Source organism: Aethalodelphis obliquidens, unplaced genomic scaffold, assembly GCF_003676395.1.
Source record: "Aethalodelphis obliquidens isolate GAN/ISIS:26980383/991018 unplaced genomic scaffold, ASM367639v1 scaffold42, whole genome shotgun sequence".
NCBI lineage: Eukaryota > Metazoa > Chordata > Mammalia > Artiodactyla > Delphinidae > Aethalodelphis > Aethalodelphis obliquidens.
Genome location: NW_020837986.1, coordinates 11,103,077 through 11,130,322, shown reverse-complemented (window position 1 = coordinate 11,130,322; position 27,246 = coordinate 11,103,077). Strand labels below are relative to the sequence as shown.

The following is a 27,246-nucleotide window of genomic DNA, read 5'->3' as shown; positions in this document are numbered from 1 at the left end:
CCCTGCGCCCCCTGGTAACAAATCACCCCCTGTAGCTTTTGCATTTCAGAAAGAAGGTCGTAGGCAGATAAACCAGAGACAAAGGGACCCAATTACCGGACTGCCTAATGCCAGCTGTGACTGTTTTGAAATGCAAGGAGAAAAAGAATGCGAGACCTTCACTACTTTGATCCTTATCATATACCGGGGACTGCGAGCCCCACATATAAAATCTCCGTTTGGGGGTGGGGGAACACACAGTTCTTGAGGCGCTAGCCTGCTGTGTCTTCCCTTCTGCCTGGCAGAGGAATAAAGCCATCTCTCTTATCCTCTAAAATCTGTCTCGTATTTCTGTTCAGCATCGGTGCACAGAGAGCCAAGATTTGTTGGCAACAATAGGGCTCCAGAAGAAGGTGAGAAAATGAGGGAGCACAGAAATGTGAGGTGGCTTCTCCAAGGGAACACCGGGTGGCCGAGAGCTCGGGGTTCAAAGGCTGCAGACTCCCAGGCTAGACCTGACCGCTTCTCTCAGAGCCTGCATGGAATATTCCCAAGGGAGTCGCTCTGGAGACCACAGGGACGCTTGACTCCAGCCCGAACTTCGGATTTTCCCGCGTTTTCGGAGCTTTTTGGCTTCGCGCCTCATTTTGCCTGAGAGGAGGTCTCAGCAACCCCCGTCCTCGCCTTCAGAATCGCTCACCACCCTCCACCCAGAACCTGCAGATCCAGCTCAGACCTCGGTTGAGAGTTGAAAGCCTCTTCCAATAACGCGAACCAGCGTCTTTTCGGCACAGTGGGAATTAGGAATTTTCCATAGCTTAAGTGCTCCTTTGCTGTTCATCTTCGGACGGCACAGGGCAAGTTCCCCTCGAGCCCTGGGGCAGCTAAGATCCACCTACCCTCCCGCCCAGCCGTCCCACGCTGGCTCCTGATAGGCTACCGAGGCTGTCCGCCTTGACAGGGGGCTGTGCGCAGGCGCAGAGAGGCAGCGGGACAGAGCTGAGGGTTGGCTACGCGGAGCTACCGGATCGGTCCGAGATGGTGAGTGTCTGCCGGGAGCTTGTGGCAGGCGGCCGGGAGGTGGCCGAGCACGACTTCCCAACACCCTGAGCCTGGCCTTCCATCCTCCGGGGGCGGCTCCTAGCGCTGGACTGGGTATCCGCGGGGCTGGGCGGGGCCGGGGCCGAGTTGTCTGGAGGTCGGAACTGGGGCGGCGCGGGCCTCCAGACTAGACCGAGGGGACACCGGATCCCGCTGTCCCTAGACCGGAAGCAGTTGCTTGGGCCTCGGCGAAGGATTGACGGAGATGGGGAGGCAGGCCCGCAGGCCTCTGCCTCCTAGCATCCTGGGCCTTGTTGCGAGATAACAACAATAATGATTACACTTCCGGGAAGCTTAATTCGTGTCAGGCACTGCTAAGCGCTTTACCTACCTTGCCCTTCCTCCTCACCATAGCTGTGTGAAGTAGGTACGACCATTATCCCCCCTTTACATACTTGGAGTCTAAAGCCTGGTGAAGCTAAGTGCCTTGCCCCAGGAAATGGCGGAGGTGTATTTGAACCCTAGAAGCTCGACTGCTGCCTTTCTCTCCCTGTGGTTCTTTCGAGACGCTGGGACATGGTGCATGAGTCAGAAACCAGCGGGAGCCACCCTTGGGGTTCCTGCCTTCCTGGCTAGAACTGTGGGCTCTTTACGCCTTTACAGGTTTGTTTTCTTGTGTGTTTAATCCTCCTAACTTGTAAAAAACTTGAAAAGACCTTTTAAATGTTAAGTCATGTGAATGGTTTTCGGAAATCTTATTTAAGAATTTGAAGTCTATAAGAAAAATTGAAAAAGAATAAGAAACAGTGCCGTGACCTGGAGGTGACGACTTATAATTAGGCATATTACTCCTATTAGTCATTTTCTCTTCAGTTTTTGCTTTATATAGTTTAGCTGTATACTTTGCTTTATATAGTTTAGCTGTATACTTTGCTTTATATAGTTAGCTAGTTTATAGTATAGATGAAGTAACTTCATCTTGCACATCAATTTTTAAACTAAAAAAAATTTTTAACAAATAAATCTTACAGTAAAAAAAAGTAATAATAATAATCTGAAAGGATCTAAGTGAGAAATAAATCTCCCACCCAACCCTGACACCCAGCCTCAGTCTCCTTCAGAAACATTGTTAGTTTCTTTTATTAATATATCTATACAAGCATGTATATATGCCCCCTCTTTTTCTTATACAAATGGTAGCTTCCTGCAACCTGTACCATGCTGTTGTGTGTTGATATTCGTAAAAGCAAAACATATTTAGATGCACAGTTTAACAAATTGAAGCAGTACCAAAGTATGTAATGTAGAAAGTGTAGGTAGTCCCTATCTCACTTCCCTCTGGTAATGACTGTTGACAGTGAGTGTGTTTCCTTCCAGGTTTGTTTAGTGCATAAGCACATTTATATATAGCCTGTTTATTACATGAAACTGGAACATATGTATTTATATATATTAAGTTTACTTTAGGCTAATATGTATAGATAATCTCATTCCGCAACCTACTGTTCACTAAAAGATATCAAATATTTTTCCATGTCGATAAATACAAATCTACTTCATTCTTTTAAAGGACTGTATTCATATTCTATTGCAGTATATACATTTAGATAGTTTACAGTTTTTCAATCCAGGCAATGCTGCAGTATTATTTTTGTCTTTTTTTTTTTTTGCACTTATGTTAGTGTTATGTAGTAGTAGTACTTCTGGCATGCATATTTCAACATTTTGGTAGAAACTGACAAATTGCCCCTTAGGATGGTGAGGTGATATAAAAATCATCCATAATTAGCATCCAGTTTTACTCCATCACACAAGCATTTTCATCTTTGTACGTTCTCCTTCCTCTTTGTTCACATATGCTTATTTTTCAAGATGTACCTGCTAGTTTTTTGTTTCTGTTTGTTTTAATGTCCAAAGACATATAACTTTATTGCTGCATCATCTTTGTAATGAATCATTTTTAGTAACTACATAATAGTCAATGAAATATTTTTACCATAATTTGCCAAATCATTCCCCTGGTTTACATTTGGGTTGCTTCTAGTTCATTAACAGAGATAACACTGTGATGAATGTCTCTGAATGCATAGAGTTTGTTTTCTTTGTCTTTTTTTTTTTAATTTATTAGTTTATTTCCTTAGGAGAAATTCTCAGGAAAAGAATTTCTGAGGCAAGGGGACCAGCACTTAAGGTTCTCGCAATAGTATTGTCCTGTAGCTTTCCCAAAAGGTCGTATTGCCTTCATACCAGTTTTGCCATAATACTGCCAGCATTCAAAAACATAATCATTCTGTGTGATATTTTGGAATTACTCCTTTATTCTATTTGATGCAAATGTTTTTCCCTCCTTTTAATTCATTTTTGTTTTATAGCAATTAAAAATTTCATGCTTATTAGTCAAATTGGTCACAGTTGCTTTGTGAATCATTTGCTTCAGATGGTTATCCCTCCTGTGCCAAACCAATGAATAATCTTGGAGTTTTACTGCTGCTTGTTTTTGTTGTTGTTTGTTTGTTTGTTTTGCGTGTGTGTGTGTGTGTTTGTTTTGTCTGTCAGCAACATGCAGCTGGGAACTAGAGAACCCTTCTCTGATGCAGACACCCATGTTAATAGTAATAAAGAGTCCGGGTGCTGAGGATACCAGTTGGGCTGTCTCTAGGAGCAGGACAGGAATTTGGGGATGTGAGCCGGCCCAGAATATCCACTCAGATATTTCTGGTACCAGTTGGCTAGCACTGCAGGGATGACAAACTTTAAAGACAAAGGTGGCATGACTTGGATGCCTAACTAGGACTCCTTTCCCATCTGCAGATGTCTCTGTTGCTGCTTGTGTCTTTTTGGCATCATTTGTTTTCTTTCTTGGCTCCTCAGGGCTGAACTTGAAGTTTGTTTTAAGCATTTTCTCCTGAAAGCAGGTGTGCAGTGCCTCCTCTAGACCTCATGAGCCCCACTCACCCAGGCCTAGCCCCACACTACTGGTTGGGGTCAGATTGGAGAAGCTATTTTCTAGTCTTCCAGGAAAAAGTTTTTATTAAATTTGACTACATAAAAATTTTGAACTTCTGATTATTGAAAAAAATCATAAGGTTACATTTGAAAAGTGGGAGAAATGTAATTTATATGATGGACAAAAGTCTAATATTTCTAACATAAGTTTTTGAAAATCAATAAGATATATGGAAAAATCAAGACTCAAAAAAGGAGAGATGCAAGCAAATTCCCCTTTAACTTCACTGATAAGTTTTTTGTTTTTTATTTTTCTGACGAACCTCACTGATAATTCTTAAACATTAAAGAAAAGTTGGCTTCCTATTACTTGGGTTTTGCCTGTCAGATTAGCAAAGAATCAAAAACCTTGGCATTACTGGTTCTCTTTATTCCTTTGAACATGCCAGACTCCTTCCCAGTTCACTGCCTTTGCTTTCATCCCATTGTGTGGAGTGCTTTTCTTTCTCATCATTTAGTTAAAGATTACATCTTCAGGTGTTCCTGACCACACTTGTCAAGTAGCATCCTCCTGTCCCCCCCGCCCCCCCACCCCCACCCCATCCCTGTACCCTGCAAGAATCTTGGTCATTTGTTTTTGAAGTTCTCTTCCACCAAAATGTGAACTCCCTGAGGACTGGGACCTCATCATTTGTGGTCAGTGGTATATTCAGCTCTTCTCTTTTTTTTTAAATTTATTTATTTATTTATTTATTTGGGGCTGCATTTTGGGCTTTTCTCTAGTTGCAGTGAGTGGGGGCTACTCTCTGTTGCAGTGCGAGGGCTTCTCATTGTGGTGGCTTCTCGTTGCAGAGCATGGGTACTAGGCACGTGGGCTTCAGTAGTTGTGGCACTCGGGCTCAGTAATGTTGCTCATGGGCTCTAGAGTGCAGGCTCGGTAGTTGTGGCACACGGGCTTAGTTGCTGCACGGCATGTGGGATCTTCCCAGACCAGGGATCAAACCCATGTCCCCTGGCTTGGCAGGCGGATTCTTAACCACTGCACCACCAGGGAAGTCCCTCAGCTCTTCTCTTGACCTGCTGTGTATTTTTGGGCAAAAACTCTTCTCCTTTCTGAACCTTAGTTTTTCTCATTGTAAAATGGAGATCATACTAACCATGGAAGGTTCAGATGAGACGTGTCTGAAAACATTCATCCTAATATCTGACCTGTAGCAGATTCTGAGTATATGTATATGTCCTCCCTTTCTTGGTAAGTGTGTTTACTTCTTAAGCAGTCAGATCTCAGTAGTTGGTTCTCATTAAATTTAGGATTAACTAAACCTTAGCTCCTTTTCACCCTGGGTACTGTACTTAAAAAGGTTGGTTTTTGTAAAACATAGTTGTAGAAATGGTTTTTATTTGTTCCTTAAGTATCTGTTGAGCCTATGCTGTACCAGGTACTGGGATTACAAAGTCTAGGTTCCTGCTCCCAGGGTGCCTTGGGTCTGGAGGAGGAGACAGATGCAAAACAGGCAGTTACAGTCCATTGTGATAAATGCAGTGGAGTCAGGGTGCGTGGGTACCTAGAAGAGGGGCAGGTGTCAGAGAAGGCCTCCCATAGGAGGCTCATGAGCTGAGTCCAAAGAGTTGGGAGTTAGTTACATCAAGTGGTTGAGTGAGGGAGAGAAGGTTGCTGCTTTCAGAAGGAGCAGTACATGCCAGGCCCCGGGCTCAGGCAGGCTGTGCTTGCCCCCTGCAGTCCATTCTCCACACAGCAGCCAGGGCCATCCTTTTGAAAGAGATCTTGTCACTGCTCACCTCAAAACCTGCTAGTGGCTCCTCACACCCTCCCCATTAAAAACCAAAGTTATTACTCTGGTCTATGAGGCCCCCTGAAATCTAGTCTGATCCTGGCTCCCTCCCTCATCTGGCTGCCTGCCACTCACTGCCCTCAGCCACACTGGCTCTTTTGCTTTTTTTCTGGAACACTCTCCCTAGAAATCTGCATGGTTAGCTCCCTCGTTTCCTTTCAGATCTCTACTCAACTATCACCTTAGTGAGGCCTTCTCTGACCACCTTGTTTAAAATTGCCATCATCCCCTGCATTCCAGATCCCCCATCCCTACTGTATTTGACATTTGTATTTTATTTATGTTTTTTTTTAATGTCTGATTCCCTCCCCCCACCCACCAATGTCAGCTTCATGAGAGCAGGGATTTTTGTCGTATTTTGCTCAATACAGCATCCCTAGGCCTAAAACAACATCTGGCACATAGAAGTTTCCCATATAGTTATTGAATGAATAGCAGTCTTATGAAATTTCATCTTTTTCATTTCAGCCTCACTTTCCAATCTCCAGGGGTAATTTGGACTTCGATTCTGGCATCTTTGGTTTTAGTTTGCCCTGTCCCCAGTTTTTTTTTTTTTTTTTTTTTTTTGTTACCCAAACCTCTCCTTTTTTTGGCCTCTCCCGTTGCGGAGCACAGGCTCTGGACGCGCAGGCTCAGCGGCCATGGTTCATGGGCCTAGCCGCTGCGCGGCATGTGGGATCTTCCCAGACCGGGGCACAAACCCGTGTCCCCTGCATCGGCAGGCAGACTCTCAACCACTGCACCACCAGGGAAGCCCTGCCCCCTCCCCAGTCTGATTGCAGATTGTTTGAGCTGTCCTAAATTGCCATCCTACTTATTCCTATATATTCTTATTCTCATAATGTTGAGAATGTCAGAGCCCTGTTCCCAAATCAGAGATGTCTGATCGCTTGGATACACAGAGAGATGGGTTAAAAAAAAGTTTTTAAATAGAAACAATGGGGACTTCCCTGGTGGTCCAGTGGTAAAAAATCCGCCTACCAATGCAGGGGATGCGGGTTCAATCCCTGGTCGGGGAACTAAGATCCCACATGCCGCGGGGCAACTAAGCCCGTGTGCCACAGCTACTGTGTTCACGTGCCTCAAGGAGAGAGGCTGCATGCTGCAAACTACAGAGCTCACACACCCTGCAGCCCACGAGCCACAACTGGAGAGAAGCCCAAGCACCGCCACGAAAGATCCTGTGTGCCACAACTGAGACCCAATGCAGCCAAATAAATAAACAAATAAATAGATATATATGTGGAATTATTATATAAAAAATAGAAACAATATAATAAAGAGGCTGTTTAAAAAAAAGAGAAAGAAACGAAAACCTAATCTATACTTCTCTGCTCTCAGTGTGACTTTTTATTTTTTTCCATAATCCTAGCCCTCTTCTTGTTTTCATATGTATGCAATCTCACAGCACTTTCTCTTTGTGGTGGTATAAATATTCTGATCCCCATTGTTAATGTATGTATTATATTCCTGTGAACGGACATTCCAAAATTTCCTTGGCCTTTTCCCTAATTACTGGGCATTTTGAGCTCCTCCTGCTTTTTTGTTATTGCAGATGTCACTGCAGCAAACATCTTGCTGTGTTCTTTTAGTTCTTTTGGATTATTTCCTTAGGATGAATTTCCAGGAGGGTTACCAGGTCAGATTGAGTACTGTATAGTTTTGACCACTATCATACTTTACCGCTCCTCTCCAGAATAGTGTGTGGTAGGAGCTCACTGAAAGTCTGCTGAATGAATTATGATCCCATACATGTATAACCCACGGTATTATACTCTCACATCCACATAGCTAGCCCTGTCCTTTTACCAAGGCTCCAGATTATAGAGGCATTAGGCTCTCTGCCATTTTGTAGAAGGAACTTGTTTGCCCTTCCCTCTGGCATTTGAGAGTATTCACATGTCATTGGGGAGTGGGTGGCAGAGACTGGATTGTGAGGCTTGTGCCTACTAGAAAAACAATCTTTGTGCCATCTCCGTCCACTGTTTAGAAGCTCCTCCCCCTGGGCCAACTCATTAGCCCATGAGGGTGGGGGACCACTCTCTTGGTGAACAGAGCCTCTGTTTCCAACATAGTCTGACTCTCGGCCTGTGAGGAGCTTCTGACTAGATTCTGGATGGGTACAGAAGGGATCTCCTGAGAACAAACACTTCGGGCCAGTCTCCGTCCACAGGAAGAGTTAGACCTAGTTCAGTTTAACAGCTATTTGTTGAACCCCTACTCTGCAGACCATTATAGAGACTCCAAGTAAAGCAGCACCTAATGCATCCCCAGAGAGGTACAGTCAAGGCTTCATGGAGGAGGTGATATCTTAGATGATCTAGAAGAGTTTGCTGGATTTCAGCAGAGAAGAGGCCTTGTTCGGGTAAAAATATGTGGAGACAGGGAGGTATGGACATGTAGGTGGAGAGTGGATGGAAGGGTAAAAGAGATGGGAATAATAATAGAGAAGGGCTTGCAAGGTGAGGGCCCAAAGTCTGTCCACCCTGTTTACAAATTCCATGTGCCAGAGTATAGCACCCGGAGATGCAGGATTAATGAGCCCCTTCCTCAGCATTTGCTATGGCTGTGTGCCACGTGTCACCCTATCTCAGGTGCCAGCTTATTAGGTCACTGAGTCTATCCTCATGGGATCATTTTGCTTCCTTTGGAGTGTTTTCAGTTGTGCTCTTTGGGCCACAAATGATGATGTGTCTCCTTCCTGTTAGACACCCCTGTTTGGGTTTTTTTTAATCATTGGAGTCCTCTGGTTTGTCCCCCATCTGTACCAAATATGTGAGTCATGGTTGTGTCTGTACTCCTGGGAATGGTATTTGAATTCTGCTCCCTAATAGCTGAGGGGCAAAGGGCCCCTGGTGGGCAAAGGGCCAGGAGCACAGCCCCACCCCATACTGGGAAGATGATGGTTTAGATGCTGGTGGTGGCCTAGAGACCATTCCAAATAGGCCTGGGGAGCTTTCAGGAAGTGCCACGTGCCTGGGTGTTACTTATTTGTTGTTGGAATGTGTGATGCGTCTGCCAGGGCTGTGAGGGAGTTGATCCAGCCTTCCTGACCCCTCCTAACCTTGGTCTTATTCTCTCTGGCAGGCAGAGGTGGAGGAGACACTGAAGCGACTTCAGAGCCAGAAGGGCGTGCAGGGAATCATCGTGGTGAACACAGAAGGTACACCCTCCTTCCGGCCATGACCTGAGTGCAGGCAGGCCCCCAGAAAATAGCCCAACACAGCGTAACACTTGCTTTTTACTAAACCTCTCATTACCTGATCTATTTCTCACCCCCCTTTTTTTTAAACACCTCTAGTGTCCAAGCACTATTACTAGAATTCTAAATTTAAAAAAAGGAAAAATTCACTCTATCCCACTGCCCTGACACATCATACTTTTCAGTATGCCATACTTTTTCAGCCCTTGTCCAGGTGCATTTTCTCTTGGTCATAATTATAGTTGTTACTCTTTTGCATATGTTTTACTCATGAGTTTTTGTTTGTTTGGTTTTTTGGGTTTTTTTTGCTCCGTGGTTTATATAAACAAAATTTTTAACTGCCAGTACAATGTTTATTGACCATCCTACATTTATGCTGTTTCTACTTTTTTTTGCTAGATAATACTCTTGTCAACTTCTTTGGGCCTATAGTTTTCCCTCCTCTTCTGGGACATTATTTCAACAACTAGAAGAGTACAGATGCTAATTTTCTCATACTGCAGTAGACGTGGTGAAGAAGGGAACTAACATTATCACACAACTATTCTGTGCCAGGCCATGGGCTGGTGCTTCCCAAAACGTATTTTTTCACTTATCCCTTGAAGCAGCTCTGTTGTCTCCATTTTGCAGTGGAGAAGAGTGAGTCTAGAAATTTAATTGATTCACCTACCATTATAGAGCCAAGATTTCATCCCAAGTCTGTCTGAACACACTTGTGCTCTTTCTCCCACACTGTGCTGTGAAGGACCAGAGGGTGGCTGCTGGACTATGTCCCAGGCCATGTCCAGGGTCACCCAGCTGGGCTCCCCCGATTCTCAAATCTGGTGCATTCAGTCAGCTCTGCTTTGTTTGAGCTCCTTGAGAGCCTCTGTGTGTATGCATTGTCATTCTGGGCCTTGTTTTGGAAAGGCAGAATTCTCAACAGTGCCTACTTAAATAGAGCAGAATGAAAGTCACCAAGGGTGACAAATTGAAGGTGGCATGTCCTCAGAATGTTGTTTTCCAAGTCGTCAGATCCTGGACAGCCCAGAGCCAGGCAGAGTGTGCTCCCCAGCTTTGTCAGACTCTAATTAAACCACGAGGTCATTGCGTTCAAAGGAGGCAGCAGGTTGGGGAGCCCAGAGGACACTGGGAGGCAGGTCGGATCCACCACTGATCAACTGGGTGGCCTGAGGCTTCCCCTTCCTCTTCAGAACTTAGCTGCCTTAAATGGAGTGGTTGGTCCTTGCTACAGGGAGCTTCTTGCTCCAAGACCCAAAAGACTGTATGTCACTCAGAAAAAGACTCTCTTCTGGGACTGGACATTTTTGACCCCAGATGGGGAGGGAACAGCCCTAGGGGCCGACTCCCCAGCTGGGACCCCTAAGCTTCCAGTAGTATTCCAAACCACAAGCCTTCATTCTTGCCTTAAAACTGCCCCAAAAGTTGAGCTTTTTCATTTGGAAAATATAGCTCCAACTGCTTACCACCTTTTGGATACTAATGATGAGGACTTATTTTTTGTATACTAATGTGGCAGTATGGCACAGTGGCTAAGAGTATGGAATGCGGAACCAGACTGCCTGGGTTTGAATCCTGACCCTACTTACTTATCAACTGTATGATCTTAACAAGTCACATAACCTCTCTGTTCCAGTTTCCTCATCTGTAAAATGTGGACAGTCATACTACTTTCTTCTAAGGGAAGCATTTAGAACGGTGCCTGATGTATAGTAAATCCCAAATGCCGCGTGGCATGTGGGATCTTAGTTCCCCAACCAGGGATTGAACCCATGTCCCCTGCAATGGAAGCACAGAGCCTTAACCACAGGACTGCCAGGGAAGTCTCTGTGTTTATTTTTAATTTATGTTCCATTCACGGAGCTCCCACTTCAGTCTCTCATTTACATTTCACACAGTGACCCTGCAAAGCAGGGGTGTTTGCCCGTTTTTCAGATGAGAAACTGGAAGCTGAGAGCGGTGAGGAAACCTGCTTGAGATCACCCAGCCATAGATGGAGGTGGTCAGAACTCACTGCTCTGTGGGGCCCTTAAGCCCTCTGAAGACTTCCGTTAGAGGTGATCAGTTAAGGATGATTGTATTAGGGACCTTTATTACCCCTCTCAGGCTTTCCTACCCCCATGATTCAGCTCAGCTGCCTCTTCCTGCAGGATGCCTTCCCTGACCATCCCAGCCCAGAGGGATTGCTTCCCGCCCCTAAAATCATGACATGCTCTTGTCCCAATCACTTAGCAACCACCTGCCACTGCCTGTTGACGTCTCAGCCTTGGCCATATCTAAATGGTGTTTCATAATAAAAGTGTGAGTTTAAGCAGACTTAACCAAGAATGTAAGGAACAGGGCTTCCCTGGTGGTGCAGTGGTTAAGAATCCACCTGCCAATGCAGGGGACACAGGTTCGAGCCCTGGTCCAGGAAGATCCCACATGCTGTGGAGCGACTAAGCCCATGCATCACAACTACTGAGCCCACGAGCCACAACTACTGAAGCCCACGTGCCGCAACTACTAAAGCCCACGTGCCGCAACTACTGAAGCCCGCACGCCTAGAGCCCGTGCCCCACAAGAGAAGCCACTGCAATGAGAAGCCTGCGCACCGCAACGAAGAGTAGCCCCCGCTCACCGCAGCTAGAGAAAGCCCGCGTGCAGCAGTGAAGACCCAGCGCAGCCAAAAATAAAATAAATAAATAAATTTATTTTTAAAAAAGAAAGAAGAATGTAAGGAACATTCTATTTGTACCTCTCCAGACCCCCTGCCATCTTCTGCTGCTACCCACACAGGGCAAAATAAAAGACTCAAATATGTAAACTCTCTGAGGGCAGGGATTTATCTCTTGTGTTCACTACTGTGTCGCCAGCACCTGCAACAATGCTGACACAAAGTTTGTGCTTAATAAACATCTGTTAAATTTTGTTAATGTTTTTTAATTGTTGATTGATAGAGGTGGGTTTGGTGAGAGGACCTGGCTATACAACCTGACAGATCTGAGCCCCAGATTAGAAATCATGCCTTCGAGGTGACCAGCCACTTCTGTGGGCTGCACAGTGCCCGTTTGTGAGGGCAAAGGCCTAGAATAGGCAGCCTAGTCATTAGGCTGTCTGTGAGGTGTTCCCCAGCTCTGGCATCCTGTGAATCTGGAATTATCTCATCCTTGTTTGAAATTATCCCCAGTTTTGGTCCCTGCCCTCCATCCCCACCCTGCCAGCTCCATGTTTTCTTTTGTTTTTAAAGTGAGCCAACAAGAAGTTAGTTTCTTTTCTCCTTTACACAGTGTCTCACTTGGCAGAAATGTGATCACATTCATGACAGTATTGGGGGGTTTTGGGGTATTTGTTTATTTTAAATATTTATTTATTTGGCTGCACTGGGTCTTCGTTGCGCCGTGCTTGATCTTTGTTGCCACGTGTGGGATCTTTAGTTGCGGCGTGCAAACTCGTAGTTGCTGCATGTGGGATCTAGTTCCCTGACCAGAGATCAAACCCCGGCCCCCTGCATTGGGAGCACGGAGTCTTAGCCACTGGACCACTAGGGAGGTCCCATGACAGTATTTGAACTACTAGATGTACACCTGTGTCTACTCATTTATCAACAGCCATAAATGCTTAATGCAGTCTCTCTAAAGACACTGGTGAGCACAGCAGACCTGGTTCTGGCCCCCAGGGAGCTTAAAGTCTGCTGGGGGGGCAAACATAATGATCACTTCCATAAAGGCATGATACCAAACTCGAGTTAACTGCTCTGAAGGACAATTGCGTGGTGCCGGGACTGTAGAATGAGGGCACTGACCACATCTGGGGGTGGATGGAGACATGAGGGACAGTGGGAGTCAGGAGAGAATAGGGGAGGGAAAGAAAGTTCGAGGCAGAGGGACGTGAGAGAAGGTGGCCTTGTGGTATGTAAAAGAGAAGGTCAAGAAGTTTGATACCCAAACTTTGCCAGGCCTCGAGACTGGCCCCTCAAGTTTCCTGGGGGATGGGATTTACTGTGTGGGTGATGTTGATAATAAATCAACACTTATTACATGCATACTGTTGCTAAATATTCTCAAATGAATTAACCCATATTTAATCCTCACAGCAGCACTTTGAAGCACAGATGAGGAAATGGAGGCTCAGAGAGGTTCACTTGTGTAAGGCCACAGCCACAAAGGGGCAGAGCCGGGGTATAAGCCCAGGTCATCAGATTTCAGAGTTCCTGCTCAGTCCTCTCCTCAGCTGCTTATACTGCCAACCTCAGGAGGGTTCCACTATTGAATGAGGCCTCGTGGGGCTCTGGTGGGTACATTGTTGCCATCCAGGACCCAACAGCGGCCCTGGTGACCTGGTCATCTTGTCCCTTAAAGACAAGTGATCACTACAACCTGTTCTCATAACTCCACTTGGCTGAAACCAGCTTCTGTGACTCAGCTGCTTCTCCTGCTACCATGCCCTCTTCTGCCCACTCTCATGTTCCTCTACCCTAGTAAGACAAGGTTGGATCAGTTTCTTGCCACTCATGGGTAGGCCTGAGGGTGACTGTCTTTGGCTGATCCCTCAGCTGGTCTGCTATGGGCCAGATAGCAGGGTCCTGGACCCCAAATCCAGCCACTTACGTGTGGGGAGCCACTTGGGCCACATTTGTCACAAGGGCCTGTCAGCTGTGGGCACTCAGGGCCTCATTGATGGAGCCTTCTGCTGACATGTTACAGTGATTCATAGGCACCTTATGACCCAATCGTGGCCTGAGGTGGCTCAAGCTGAGCCCTCTTCCTCACCTCCATGACAATAGGCACTGTCCAGTGAGGGAGGTCCATTTAATAGTTCATCACAAGGAAGCAGCCCTCAAAACAGAAAGGGCTTGATGCAGGACGTTGTTCACTGCACAGTAATTAAGTAAAAACTCCAGCCTTAGTACCCAGCAACAGGGGAATGATTAACCCCGTGGAATAGCCACTTGTGGGCTCATTGAAAGCAGTAGCAATGCTGTTTACAAGGGTGTTTGCAGACAGAGAAACAGGCTTTAAATTGGGGGCACAGTCATGTGTATAGACAGTGTGTTTATAACTGGGCTGGGCTTCCCTGGTGGCACTGTGGTTAAGAATCCGCCTCCCAATGCAGGGGACATGGGTTCGAGCCCTGGTCCGGGAAGATCCCACATGCCGTGGACCATCTAAGCCCGTGCGCCACTACTGAGCCTGCGCGCTAGAATCCACGAGCCACAACTACTGAAGCCCATGTGCCTAGAGCCCGTGCTCTGCAACAAGAGAAGCCACCTCAATGAGAAGCCCACGCACCGCAATGAAGAGTAGCCCCCGCTCGCTGCAACTATAGAAAGCCCACGCGCAGCAACGAAGACCCAATGCAGCCAAAAATAAAAATAAATTAAAAATAAATAAATAAAAAAAAATAATAATAATAACCATCACACCACTGATGGTTCTATCTTGACACGGGCTGACCTTTCTTCTTCTATCTACTTTTTAGTATTTACAGATTTGTAGGAGGTATTCTCCTTGTTTCTGTTAGAAGTGTTATGAATGATAGTCTCTCCTTCTTTTGCTGGAAACGAGCCAGTATGATGTGGCCCTGTGAAAGGAGCCTGGCAGTCGAGCCAACAGGCCTGCATTTGAATCCTGACCCCACTGCTTCTCTTTACCTGCTGTGTGACCACAGGCAGGCCACCTCACCACTCAGAGTTTCTGTTGCCTCATTGGCAAGTAAAGATGGTGACGCCACCCTTAGAGTAGTTCTGGGGACTGGTGTTGACATACTTCAAGTGCTCAACACTTGCCTGTCAAGCTTTCAGTAAATAGTGGGCCTTGACTGTTAACTGCCAGTCTAGACTAGAATTATGGGTGTGGGGCTAAGAGCTGGGCAGAAAGGGACCCCAATGTTCTGCTCAGTCTCTGTCTTCTCTCCCCTCAGGCATTCCCATCAAGAGCACCATGGACAATCCCACCACCACACAGTACGCCAACCTCATGCACAACTTCATCTTGAAGGCCCGGAGCACCGTGCGTGAAATTGACCCCCAGAATGACCTCACCTTCCTTCGAATTCGCTCCAAGAAAAATGAAATTATGGTTGCACCAGGTAAGGGGTCTTCCACATCCCCACTTAGGAGCAGACCCTCACAGTGCATGCTCTGTAGCTATCAGGACAGCTTAGCACATGGGTGTCTCCATAGGTTCCACAGAAAGGCCTGAAGAGCAGAAGGTACAGATTTGATTGCCTTACCACCTGGCCTGTCTCCAGCTGGCATCCCCAACAAGTACCCGTTCACAGTGACTCTAGGCCAGACCCCATCCTGGGTTCTAGGCCACAGCGGGGAATTATGTTCTCATGGGGGAGAGAGACATATAAGCATCACAGTGTAATCCTCACCTTGATGTGGGGGAATTCAAGGAGCACTTGGGAACATAGAGGAGGGTGTGATTAGGGCTGCTTGTGGCTGCTTGTGGTGGTCAGCAAAGGCTTCCCAGAGGAGGGAGCACTTGAGCTAAGTCTTGAGGGCACAGGTGAAGAGTAAGCAAGCAGGGTGGGGCTTGGGGGTGCCGGGGGTGGGAAAGCTACGCTTGAAGAAAAAGGAATTCAGTGCTTCTAAACCAAAGTGAGGCAAAAACACCATGTGCTATTTTATCCTTGAAAAAATGTTAATTTGCCCACTTCCAAACGATAGTCCTATTTCTCTGGACCCCCTGCAGACAGCCCTTCCTCCAGCACTGGAAGAGATTGCTGATTTTGTTTCACATGAAGTGCTTGGCTTGCACTTGGGGACTGTGTGGTGCAAACAATACCTGTCTTAGGTGTTAGGATCATTCTCAGGATGATGAGATGCTTACCGTGGGAGGAGCCCATAAGGACTAGGACCACAGGAGGGGACAGCAGGGCCACCTGCCCTGCCCTGCCTCACCTCACTCACATGCGCAGCCTGGAGTGGTCGATCCTCCAGGACTGTTTTTGCAGTTACTTCTCCCCTCCATCTCCATTTTGGCTGAGCCCGGTGGCTGAGTGTGCCTGAGCTAAATGTGCACGTGGTGATGGAGGCGGCGGTGCAGCTTGTCTAGGGCACCAGGACATGTGTAGGAAGGAGTGTGAGGTGATGTGTTTCGTCCAGTTTAGAAGGGGCCTCAAACGCCACACTCAGCTGCATGGACTTGACCCTGTGAGCAGAGGTTTTTTAAGGCAGGAGGTGATAGGATTGTGATTGGGGGTCTAGATGAAAGAGGGCAGTGGGGAGGCTGGGACATTGACTGCCCCTGGGCTTTGCAACACAGGTGCCGAGGAGGCTGGCTGCAGAATTCTGAGGTATTTGATGGTGGTCAATCACTCCTTGCAGCAGAGCAATATTGGTTCTGTTCCCAGGCCTGTTTGGGTCCAGTTGAGCTGCTTGGAAGGATGTGAAGGAGAGACCCATAGAGCCAGTCACAGGGGCCCACAGTCTCCTGGGGACACTCCCTGGAGGGGTGGGGACAGAGCAGGTCAGTCACAAATAAGAACCTAGGATAACTTCAGAGTCATTTATTCCAAAAACATACATACACTGTTTATCAATTTAATCACTGTCTAATGCATCTCCGACCAATGATGAGGTCTCTGATTCTGTCAGCAAAAATAGACTGCAGCAGGCACAGCATCTGTTTTCCCGGCTTCACCTCTTACGAGCATGACCTGTAGCAAATCACAGAACACCTCCGAACCTCTGTTTCCACATCTGTAAAGTGTCTAGTAGGGGCCATTACTGCTCTGGTATTCTGAGATGCCTCATCTGGTTGAGTATGTTGGCACGAGTTTGGGCAGAAAGACTTGGAATCAGATTTGAACTCGCATCCCTCCCAAGACTTCATGCCGTGTGATTACAGACAAACCTCCACTCCCCTAGAAATTAGGCTACCAACCCTCCAAATCAGAGCAGACCTTGTGCCCCACCTGGAAGCTCACAGTGTGAAGCAAGGACAAATTATGTGGCCTCCAAGTGGACAGGCTCTCGGTGGACAGCATCTCTTGGCTTAAAGCTTCCAGGAGTGTCTGCTCTGGAACAGCTGAGTTAACACAGTGTAATCAAGTTTTAACACACTGCTTCCCACAGAGCACTGGGAGTGCTATTACTGAATGTAGAGCTTGATTATTCGGAAGAAAAGACACTGGTATTGCTAATAGTATCTGTTTTTATCAGTTTTATCGGTGGCTTGTTAATTATTTCTATTTTTATTAGTGATTTTTCACTTATGCAGATTGCTTAGCCATGAAACTTAAGTCTTATAATATCTGTTCCTTCCCAGATGTCCATTGTCATGGGAAGAAGCAAGCTTCAGGCTTGAATCTGAACAGACCCAAAGCAGACATGGCCAAGGTCCTGCCATTTTTCACATGTTCAGCAGGGGGGCAGACCAGAGGCATTCAGCATCTGAGTCAAACCCAGCTACCCCACCTGGCGTGTTTACCTTGGCTTGGGCAAGTCATTTAATTCTCTGAGCCTTAGTGTTCTCATTAGCAAAAATGAGAAAACACTGGGCCCTGCCTCATAGAGTGATTCAAGGATTCATTGAGGTGCTGTATGAGAAGTGATTGACCCAGAGCCAGCACGTGGAAGCCTTCGTGAATGTTTGCAGTTTGATTATTAAGTGGGCAAAGCTGAAACACCCGGCTTCTCCCACTTCCTCTTTTATAAAGTAAGAGGCAGTCAGGCTCACCCCAGAGGACTGGGACTTGCTATGATTTCATGATGGACATTCCTTCTGACTGGCTGGATCCCCAGAGCTGAAATTCAGGTAGCTTTGGACCCCTTTGACCTGGTGCCTTTGAAATTTTCTACTCCAGGAGGCTCTGGAAGGCTAGCAACTGAACTTATGACAGAACTGACATTAACCCAAGACTAGCGGGCTTGAGGTTAGAATTCTATCTTTGATACTAATTAGCTGGGTAACCTTAAACTAGTGGTTCTTCGTGCAGCATCAGCATCACCTGGGAACTTGTTAAAAATGCAAATTATCTGGCTCCACCCCAGACCCACTGAGTCCAAAGCCCTGGGGGTGGGACCAGCAGTGTTGTTTTAAACAGCCTTCCAAGTGATTCCCACACCCCGTAGTTTGAGAACAATTGCTGTAGGAAACGTTGAACCTGAGTTTCCCTACCCCCAAAAACGTGATAATCCTACCTCCCTGTTGGTACTGGGAAGATTAGAAATGAGGATGCGGGGACTTCCCTGGTGGTCCACTGGTTAAGAATCCGCCTTCCAATTCAGGGGACGCGGGTTCAAACCCTGGTCAGGGAACTAAGATCCCACATGCCGCAGGGCAGCTAAGCCACAACTACTGAGTCCACATGCCTCAACAAGAGAAAAACGCGTATGCCACAACTAGAGAGAAGCCCACACGCCACAAGGAAAGATCCTGCACGCCTCAACAAAGATCCCTCATGCCACAACTAAGACCTGACGCAGCCAAATAAAAAAAAAAGAAAGAAAGAAATGAGGATGCGCTGCTGAGCACCGCTGCCGGGTAGGGTGAGGGCCCCGCTTCGTGGCAGCCACATGTGCAGAAGCCCCCATAGGAAATTTGCAAGTTTATCTTCTGTTTCCCCAGCAATTGGAAGCAGCCTGAGTATTGATGCTTTTTATCCCTCTCTGCCCCACCACCACTTTACAGTTGGTGTTTTAATGATTTATTGGCTTTGTGGTGTGTTTTTCTCCCATTTTACATTTAGTGATTTGTTTTTTCATTTTTCCTCTTTTGCAGATAAAGACTATTTCCTGATTGTGATTCAGAATCCAACCGAATAAGCCGCTCTCTTGGCTCCCTGCGTCATTCCTTAATTTAATGCCCCTCAAGAATAATAGCATTAATCATGTCAACTGACTGGCATATGGAAGTCACCTTAGAGCCCTCTCAGACCAATCCGGCTGCAGCTCCACCTACCCCACCAAAGTCATCTCTCTTCTGGCCAGTCGCACCTGATTTTCCAGGAGGAAAATCCCATCCAGGTTTATGGAGCAAGAGATTGTGAGAAGCCCACACACCCTGTTTCCTTCTGACTTTGAGTTCACTTTGTTGCCCTTGGAAAAGGCTGTTTTTCTTTAACTAAAAATAACCAAACCGCTTTCCCTGCTGTGTGTCTTTAAACACTAGGTTGAAAAGGCCTCCCTTCCTGTGTAATCACGTGGTCTGAAGGCTGAGCCCGGTGCCCCCATGGTGGATTGTGCTCCATACTGCACCTGTGGCCACACTTTCTGTGCTGGACCTGTTTTATATCTGGTGTCCTGGTTTCTGGGCCTCTTGTCCCTAGCCACCCCTTTTATCATTTCTCCCCCCCACCAATGTTTTGAAAGCTTTTTTTCGACTACACTTAACTGGGGAAAGGAAAGGAAAGGAATGAAATTTGTTGAGTACCAGGTGTGGCTTATATCATCCACATAGTTCCCTACAGACGGAGTGGTAAAGCCATCTTAAAGATGAGGAAGTTGGGTTCTCAAGAATGACTTGCCTGAGGTCTCACAGCCAGGAGCACAGGTGTCTGACTCCAAAAGCTCTGCTCTTTGCACACTACCTTCCCCAGAAATCCCAGATGGTCTAGTTCACCCGAGTGAGCTCATCCTGGATAAGCATCCACCTTCCCTTAGACTCGAGTCCTGGGGTGCAGTGGGGATGAGGGGCTGCACCGGCCACGCAGGCTGTAGGCCACTCGTCATCCAAACTGCTTGGGCCCTACCCTAGACCAATTAAATCATAATCCCTGAGAGTAAGCTCTGGACATCATCAGTTTGTAAAAGCTCCCTGGACATACAGCGAGGGTTGAGAACCAGTGGCATAGCCCTTCATGCCCTGGTTAAGAGTACAGGAGGCTATAGCAATAATATCATTCAGAGATAAGAACTTCTGAAAGATAAAAAATGTGAAGGGAATAAATGCAACAGAAGAGTTGCAAGATAAAGTTGAGAAAATCTCCCAAAAGGTGGGGGAAAAAATGGAAGAGAAAAGTTTAGAAGATTAAAGGGTCAGTCCAGGATATTCAACATCTGATTAACAGGAGTTCCAGAAAGAGAAAGTGGGGTAGAAAATTATCAACAAGAGACTATAAGAATATTTTCTAGAAGTAAGGACATAAGTTTCCGCATTGAAAGATCTGAGTGTCTAGAGCAGTTAATTTTAAAAAGACCCATGCCAGGCCTCATCATCATGAAATCTCAGAACACTATGGATAGATACGATCCAGAGAGAAAAAACAGGGTACCAAAGGATTAGAAATCACAACAGCACTGGACATCCCAACAGCATCATTAGAAACTAGAAGAGAATGCCCTCAAAATTCTGATTAAAAATAATTTACAACCTAGAGTTCCATACCCAGCCAAACTATTAGCCAAGTGTAAGAATAAGGTAAATATTTTCAGACAATAGAAGGTCATGTGTATTTATCTGCCATGCACTGTTTCTCAGGAAGCTACTGAAGAATGTACATCAGAATAAGGGAGTGAAGGAAAGAGTGTAAAGCAGAGTATCCAGGCAATTTGAGGCTCCAACACGAGAGAAAGTCAAAAGGGTTATGTCAGGATGGTGGTGAAGGGTGCTGGGTAGTAAACCTAGAAAGAAATGCTGAATGGGGTAGGAGGTTGTTTCCAAGAAGAAAACAAAACTGATAGGTCATCTCAGGTTTTTGAACACATTCAGAGGAGATTTTGAGCTTGAGTTTTCAGAGAAGTTTGAGAAGCCTAAACATTCTTTGTTCAGGAGGCCTGAAAGGAAAGTCAAGGGCAGGAGGTGGGGATTTGGGAGTCACTGTCATGTTGGAGGCACTAATGGGTGTGAACGTGGACATGACCAGGATGACATGAGAGGGCTGAGGAAAGCTGAGGGCCAAGGCAGGGTGAGAACGCTGAGGAGCAGCTGGAGGCTGGAAAGGCCAAGGGGAGGCAACCTCACCAGGTGACCGGCCAGCTCTAAGGGCCAGCATCTGGGGAGGGCAGGGGCTAAGGACACAGCAGGAGGGGAAGGGGGTGGCAACCCTGGCCCTGTCATTCAGGGAGGTGGGGTGAGAACTGAGCAGTCCTTTGGCTAGAGAGAGAGAAGGGGACCAAGGGAGTGAGGCCCAGAGGAAGGAAAGGCCAGGTCCAAGGTCCCATGTGGGAAGTGAGGTTGGTGGTCATGGCCTACACTTCCCAGTGAATCCAGAAAGACTTCAAGGAGTAAGGGTGGGGCAGTCCCAGACAGAGGCTTGGGGACCCCTGGGTGGGTTTCAGATCCTCCAATCTCTGGAGAATTCCATTTAGAGTTCTGCAAACAGGAACAACCAACCCTTACTCAAAGATGATGACCCTGACTCAGACCTCATTCCTCCTGGGTCCTCCCGACATGAGGCCCATTTTACAAGTGAGTTCACTGCCTTAAATAAGATGCCACAGCCCCATGGTACCAAAGTTGGTCCATCTGATTCCAGGCCCTGTTTCCCCAGGACTCTTTTCCCTCCTGGTCACTCACTGATCCTTGACCTCAGATGTAGGCTCTGTTACTGTCTCCATTTTGCAGATGAAGAAACTGAGGCTCCAGAGGGAAAGAATTTGCTCAAAGTTATGCAGTAAGTGGTAAAGGCACTTCAGACCCAGATCTGTCTGCTGTTGTGTAAAGGAGCAAACAGATGCTCAGAGAAGGAACCTGCCATGGTCACACAGTAATTGGCCAACCCGGCCAGGGGTTGCTCCACCTTCATGTGACAGGCCAGCCAAGGACAGCTCTCTGCCTTTCCTTAGGCCCATGAGTCCCAGTCAGAAGCCACAGAACAGCACAGATCAGACACTGCCCTGAGCTGACACTGTTCCCCAACAATCCTGAACAGTCCTCTTAGAGCCCCTTAGCGCCCAGTAGCAGTGATCAAGCCAGACCCAGTCTGTGCACATGGAGCAGGCGGGAGACCCACACTCAGGTAGGCAGTGACTCAGAGAGATGACACAGTGGGTACTCAGAGGAGAGGTCCTCACCCAACAAGTATTTACTGAGCACCTGCCATGTGCTACATTCTGTCTAGGTGCTGGGATAGCACAGGAACCAAATATATAGGAAATGCTGCCCTTAAGGGGCTTGCATGTTAGTGGGAAAGAGAAATAAAACAAAATACATTTTAAAAACTATATAGCATGTTAAATTTAAGCCCACAAGGAGATACCATTACATGACCACCATAATGGCTAAAATTTTAAAAACTGGCAATACCAAATATCAACAAGAAAGCAGAGCAACTGGAACTCCCATATATTGTTGACAGGAATCTAAAATGGAACATTAGTTTCAGGTGTACAACATAATGATTCAATATTTGTATATTGTGAAGTGATCACCACAATAAGTCTAGTTAACATCTGTCACCATGCATAGTTACAAAATTTTTTTTGTCATGAGAACTTTAAGGTGTACTCTTTTAGGAACTTTCAAATATAGACTACAGTATTATTAACCATAGTCACCATGCTGTACATTATATGCCCATGACTTTTATATGTTTATTTTATAACTGGAAGTTTGTATCTTTGGGCACTCATTTCACCATGCCGTACCCCCAACCCCGCCTCCAATCTGTTCTGTTTTCTGTCTCTATGAGCTTGTTTTTTTTGTTCTATTTGCTTGGTTTGTTGTGTGTGGGTTTGTTGTGGTGGTGGTGGTTTTTTTTTTTTTTTTTTTTTTTGCCGTACTGCATGACTTGCAGGATCTTAGTTCCCCCACCAAGGATTGAACCCGGGCCGTTGGCAGTGAGAGCGGGGAGTCCTAACCACTGGCTGCCAGGGAATTCCCTTATTTGCTTGTTTTTTAGATACCACACATAAGTGAGATTATGGTCCATCCATGTTGTCTCAAATGACAAGATTTCCTTCCTTTTTATGTCTGAATAATAATATTCCATTGTATATATATGCTACATTTTCTTCATCTGTTCCTCTATTGATGGACACTTAGGTTGTATCCATATCTTGGCTATTGTAAATAATGCTACAATGAACATAAGGGGGTACATATATCTTTTCAAGATGGTGATTTCATTTCCTTTGGATAAAGGAAATATGTTATCCAAAGTATACTCAGAAGTGGAATTGCTGGATCATATGATAGTTCTATTTTTAGTTTTTTGAGGAGCCTCCATGCTGTTTTCCATAGTTGTTGGGACCAATTTACATTCCCACCAATAGTGCACAAGGGTTCCCTTTTCTCCACATCCTCACCAACACTTATTTCTTGTCTTGAGAACAGCCATTCTAACAGGTGTGAGGTGCTATCTCATTGTGTTTTCAATTTGCATTTCCCTGATGATTAGTGATATGGAGCACCCTTCATGTACCTGTGTCTTTTTTGGAAAAAATGTCTACTCAGATCCTCTGCCCGTTTTTTTAATTGGATTGGTTTTTGCTATTGAGTCATATAAGTTATTTATATATTTTGGATATTAACCCCTTATCAGTTACAGGATTTGCAAAAATTTTCTCCTATTTGGTGGGTTGTCTTTTCATTTTGTTGATGCACAGAAGCTTTTAAGTTTGATGTAGTCCCAGTTGTTTATTTTTGCTTCTGTTGCCTTTGCATTTGGTGTCAATTCCAAAAAATCATTGCCAAGACTGATGTCAAGGAGCTTATCATCTATGTTGTCTTCTAAGGGTTTTCTGGTTTCAGGTTTTACATTCAAGTCTTTAATCTATTTTGAGTTGATTTTTGTGTATAGTGTAAGACAGTGGTCCAGTGTCATTCTTTTGCATGTGGCTGTCCAGTTTTCCCACGAAGAGACTGTTCTTTCCCCATTGTGTATTCTTGGCTTCTTTGTAGATAAATTGACCAGATATGCATGGGTTTATTTCTGGGCTCTCTATTCTGTTCCACTGATCTATGTGTCTTTTTATGTCAATATAATATTGTTTTATAATATAGTTTGAAATCAGGGAGTGTAATGCCTCCAGCTTTGTTCTTCTTTCTCAAGACTCCTTTGGCTATTCAGGGTCTTTTGTGATTCCATACAAATCTTATGTTATTTTATTTTTTATTATTTTTTTAAAATAAATTTATTTATTTTTGGCTGCATTGGGTCTTCGTTGCTGTGCGTGGGCTTTCTCTAGTTGTGGCGAGTGGGAGCTACTCTTCCTTGCAGTGCGTGGGCTTCTCATTGCAGTGGCTTCTCTTGTTGCAGAGCACAGGCTCTAGGAGCACGGGCTTCAGTAGTTGTGGCACGTGGGCTCAGTAGTTGTGGTGCATGGACTTAGTTGCTCCACAGCATGTGGGATCTTCCAAGACTAGGGCTCGAACCTGTGTCCCCTACATTGGCAGGAGGATTCTTAACCACTGCGCCACCAGGGAAGACCCCCATACAAATTTTACAATTGTTTGTTCTATTTCTGTGAAAAAGGCCATTGGAATTTTAATAGGGCTTGCACTGAACCTGTAGATTGCTTTGGGTAGTATGGACATTTTAACAATATTAATTCTTCCAATCCAAATGAGCACAGAATATCTTTCCATTTATTTATGTCTACTTCAATTTTTTTCATTAGTGTCTTCTAATTTTCAGTGTGCAGATCTTTCACCTCCTTAGTTAAATTTATTCCTAGGTAATTCATTCATTTTGATGCAATTTTAAATGGAATTGTTTTCTTAATTTCTCTTTCTCATAATTTGTTATTAGTGTATAGGAATGCAACAGATTTTTGTATATTGATTTTGTATCCTGCAACTTTACTGAATTTGTTTATTAGTTCTAGCAGTTTTTTCGGTTAAGTCTTTAATGTTTTCTATGTATAATATGATGTCATCTGCAAATAGTGACAGTTTTACTTCTTCCTTCCCCATTTTGGATATCTTTTATTTCTTTTTCTTGTTGAATTGCTCTGGCTATGACTTCCAATACTATGTTGAATAAATGTGATGACAGTGGAAATCCTTGCCTTGTTCCTGATGTTAGAGGAAAAGCTTTCAGCTTTGAGTATGATGTTAGCTATGGGCTTGTCATATATGGCCTTTATTATGTTGAGATATGGTCCCTCTGTACCCACTTTGTTGAGATTTTTTATCATAAACAAATGTTGAATTGCAACTTACTGAAATGCATCATAAAGATAAAATGGATGCATGGACAGATTGACAGATAGTGATGATGCAAATGGAGCAAGTGTTAGGTGTAGAATGTAACTGGTAGGTATATGGGTGGTCATTGAACAATTATTTCAAGTGTTCTATTCGCTTGAAAGTTTTCATCACAAAATGTTTAGGAAAAGCGTATAACATATTAGAATGTGATAACTGCTCTGGCAAAAAAATTAAGCAAGGTGTTGGGAGGGAGGATAGAGAGTGACTGGGGTGGGGGCTGCAGTATTAAATAAGATCATTCAGGAAGCCCTCCCTGAGGAGACCTTGGAAATTAGAGAGTGAGCCACAAAGAGATTTTGGGGAAGAATGCTCCAGGGAAAGGGACGAGTAAGTACAGAAATGCTCTAGGGCACATGTGTCTGGGATTCCTGGAACAGTGATAGCAAGGAGGCCAGTGTAGTTGAAGCCAAGGGGGCAAGGGTGAGGTAGATAAGCCCAGAGGAGCAGCAGGAAGGCAGCTCCTGCAGGCCTCATGGCATACTGTTCAGCCTTTGACTTTTACTTTGAGTGGTGTGAAGAAATAGCATGATCCAACACCTGTGTGCACAGGAGGACTCTTATCAGTGTAGTGAGACCAGGCTCAAGTGGGCAAGGCCAAAGCAAGGAGACCAGGGCGGAAACGATGGCAGTAGATGGACAAGAGATGATGGTGGCTCTGACTTGAGTGGCAGGAGTGGAAGTGGTGAGAGGTGGTCAGATTCTGGAGATATTTTGAATGTGGAACCAAGAGGATTTGGGCCTGGAGAATGTGTGGGGCTGTGGGAAAGAAAGGAGTCAAAGATGACAGGTGCGGAGAGGGAGGGTTACAATCAGAGTCCATTTTAGGGGAAGATCATGGGTTCATTTTGGGGAGGTCAAGTTTGAGATGTCTGCTAGACTTCCAAGTAGAGACATAGAGTAGTAGGCCAGCCCTTTGGATTCAGGGAAGATAGAGGAGAGGAGGAAGAAGTGAGCAGAGTAACCAGAGGACTGGGGGAGGAAGTGTCAGCCCTGCTAACTGGTCAGGTAAGGGAAAGATGGAGCACAGACCATCTGTTGGATTTGGGGGATGGGCCTATCCCCAAAGGCTTAGCCTGACAAAAGAAAGGTGCAACCACTTCCTCAAGGCCATGGCCGACCTAATTCTTTCAACTGCTCTTAATGACTGATCACAATCTCCTGCAACTTTGTGTATGTGAGATGTGTCCACTTTGACACACACAGTTCTGGATCAAGAGTCAGCAAACTAAAGCCCTCAGGCCAAATTTGTCTGTTTCAGCAAATAAAGTATTATTAGGACACAGCCTTGCCCATTCAGATTGTCTAGGCCTGCTTCCACACTCCAACAGAGCTCAGTAGTTGCCAGAGACCATATGGCCTGCAAAGCTGAAAATATTTACTGTCTGTGCTTTTAAAGGGAAAGCCTGCTGACCCCTTCTCTCCCTCTTTCACTACAGGAATGTCCTGTTGTTCTGTTACACAAGATATTTAATAGGACATTTAGGTGGCTCCCAATTTTTTTTTGTTATTTTGAAAATGTTCCAATAAACATACTTAACTGTATTTCTTTGGGCTCATGTGCACACCCACAAGTTTAATTCCTGGTTTGGAGAATATGAGTATTTCAGTTTTGGTAGATTTTGTCAAATTGCTCCCTAACGTAGCTGAAATTATTTACACTCCCATCAGCAGTGTAAAGAGTTCTCATTTTCCCATATTACCCTAAAACTTAGTATTGTGTGTTGTTAGACTTTATTAGTTAGCAATCTTTTATTGTTTGTAGATTCCTCTGGGTTTTCTGGCTGTGAATGATAGTTTTGCTCCTTTCTTTTCCTTGTCTTGGTATTCTGGCTGGGCCCTCCATGCAATATTTGCATTTTGTTCAATAATACAATTAGGGGCTTCCCTGGTGGCGCAGTGGGTGAGAGTCTGCCTGCCAGTGCAGGGGACACGGGTTCGTGCCCCGGCCCGGGAGGATCCCACATGCCGCGGAGCGGCTAGGCCCGTGAGCCATGGCCGCTGAGCCTGCACGTCCGGAGCCTGTGCTCTGCAATGGGAGAGGCCACAACAGTGAGAGGCCCGTGTACTGCAAAATAATAATAATAATAATAATAATAATACAATTAAAAATTCTGTTCTTGGCTCTAAAGGGAACAATGCT

General features: G+C 45.5%; 3 protein-coding genes across 6 annotated transcripts in view; 2 read left to right on the top strand and 1 right to left on the bottom strand.

Moving 5' to 3' along the window:
- The window catches only part of ITCH (itchy E3 ubiquitin protein ligase), a 121,842-nt gene extending 121,526 nt beyond the window's left edge, over positions 1-316 (top strand). The window contains exon 23 of the mRNA XM_027078538.1: positions 50-316. Coding sequence (XP_026934339.1) covers position 50 — 1 coding nt within the window. The 3' untranslated portion in view covers positions 51-316. The remainder of the gene's footprint in view (positions 1-49) is intronic.
- Positions 317-895: 579 nt separating this feature from the next.
- On the top strand, positions 896-19,097 carry DYNLRB1 (dynein light chain roadblock-type 1). 2 transcript variants are annotated; one of them, XM_027078550.1, is made up of 4 exons: positions 896-1,020; positions 8,907-8,982; positions 14,923-15,090; positions 18,735-19,097. In XM_027078550.1, the coding sequence occupies exons 1-4, from the start codon at positions 1,018-1,020 to the stop codon at positions 18,776-18,778; spliced, it is 291 nt and encodes a 96-aa protein (XP_026934351.1). In that variant the 5' UTR covers positions 896-1,017; the 3' UTR covers positions 18,779-19,097. The 2 variants fall into 2 exon arrangements, with proteins under 2 accessions (XP_026934351.1, XP_026934352.1); XM_027078551.1 differs by lacking the exon at positions 896-1,020 and adding an exon at positions 1,661-1,683.
- Positions 16,553-27,246, bottom strand: part of PIGU (phosphatidylinositol glycan anchor biosynthesis class U) — a 126,751-nt gene continuing 116,057 nt past the window's right edge. The window contains exon 11 of one of the 3 annotated variants that reach the window (XM_027078547.1): positions 16,553-16,668. In XM_027078547.1, coding sequence (XP_026934348.1) covers positions 16,649-16,668 — 20 coding nt within the window. In that variant the 3' untranslated portion in view covers positions 16,553-16,648. The remainder of the gene's footprint in view (positions 16,669-27,246) is intronic. The other 2 variants (XM_027078542.1, XM_027078544.1) reach the window with 2 other exon arrangements.

What these genes read in the sequence shown, in the direction of transcription:
- DYNLRB1 (XM_027078550.1), top strand. An exon ending in CATCGTGGTGAACACAGAAG is followed by an intron (nt 8,983 to 14,922) that starts GTACACCCTCCT and finishes CTCTCCCCTCAG; the next exon opens with GCATTCCCATCAAGAGCACC. An exon ending in TGAAATTATGGTTGCACCAG is followed by an intron (nt 15,091 to 18,734) that starts GTAAGGGGTCTT and finishes CCTCTTTTGCAG; the next exon opens with ATAAAGACTATTTCCTGATT.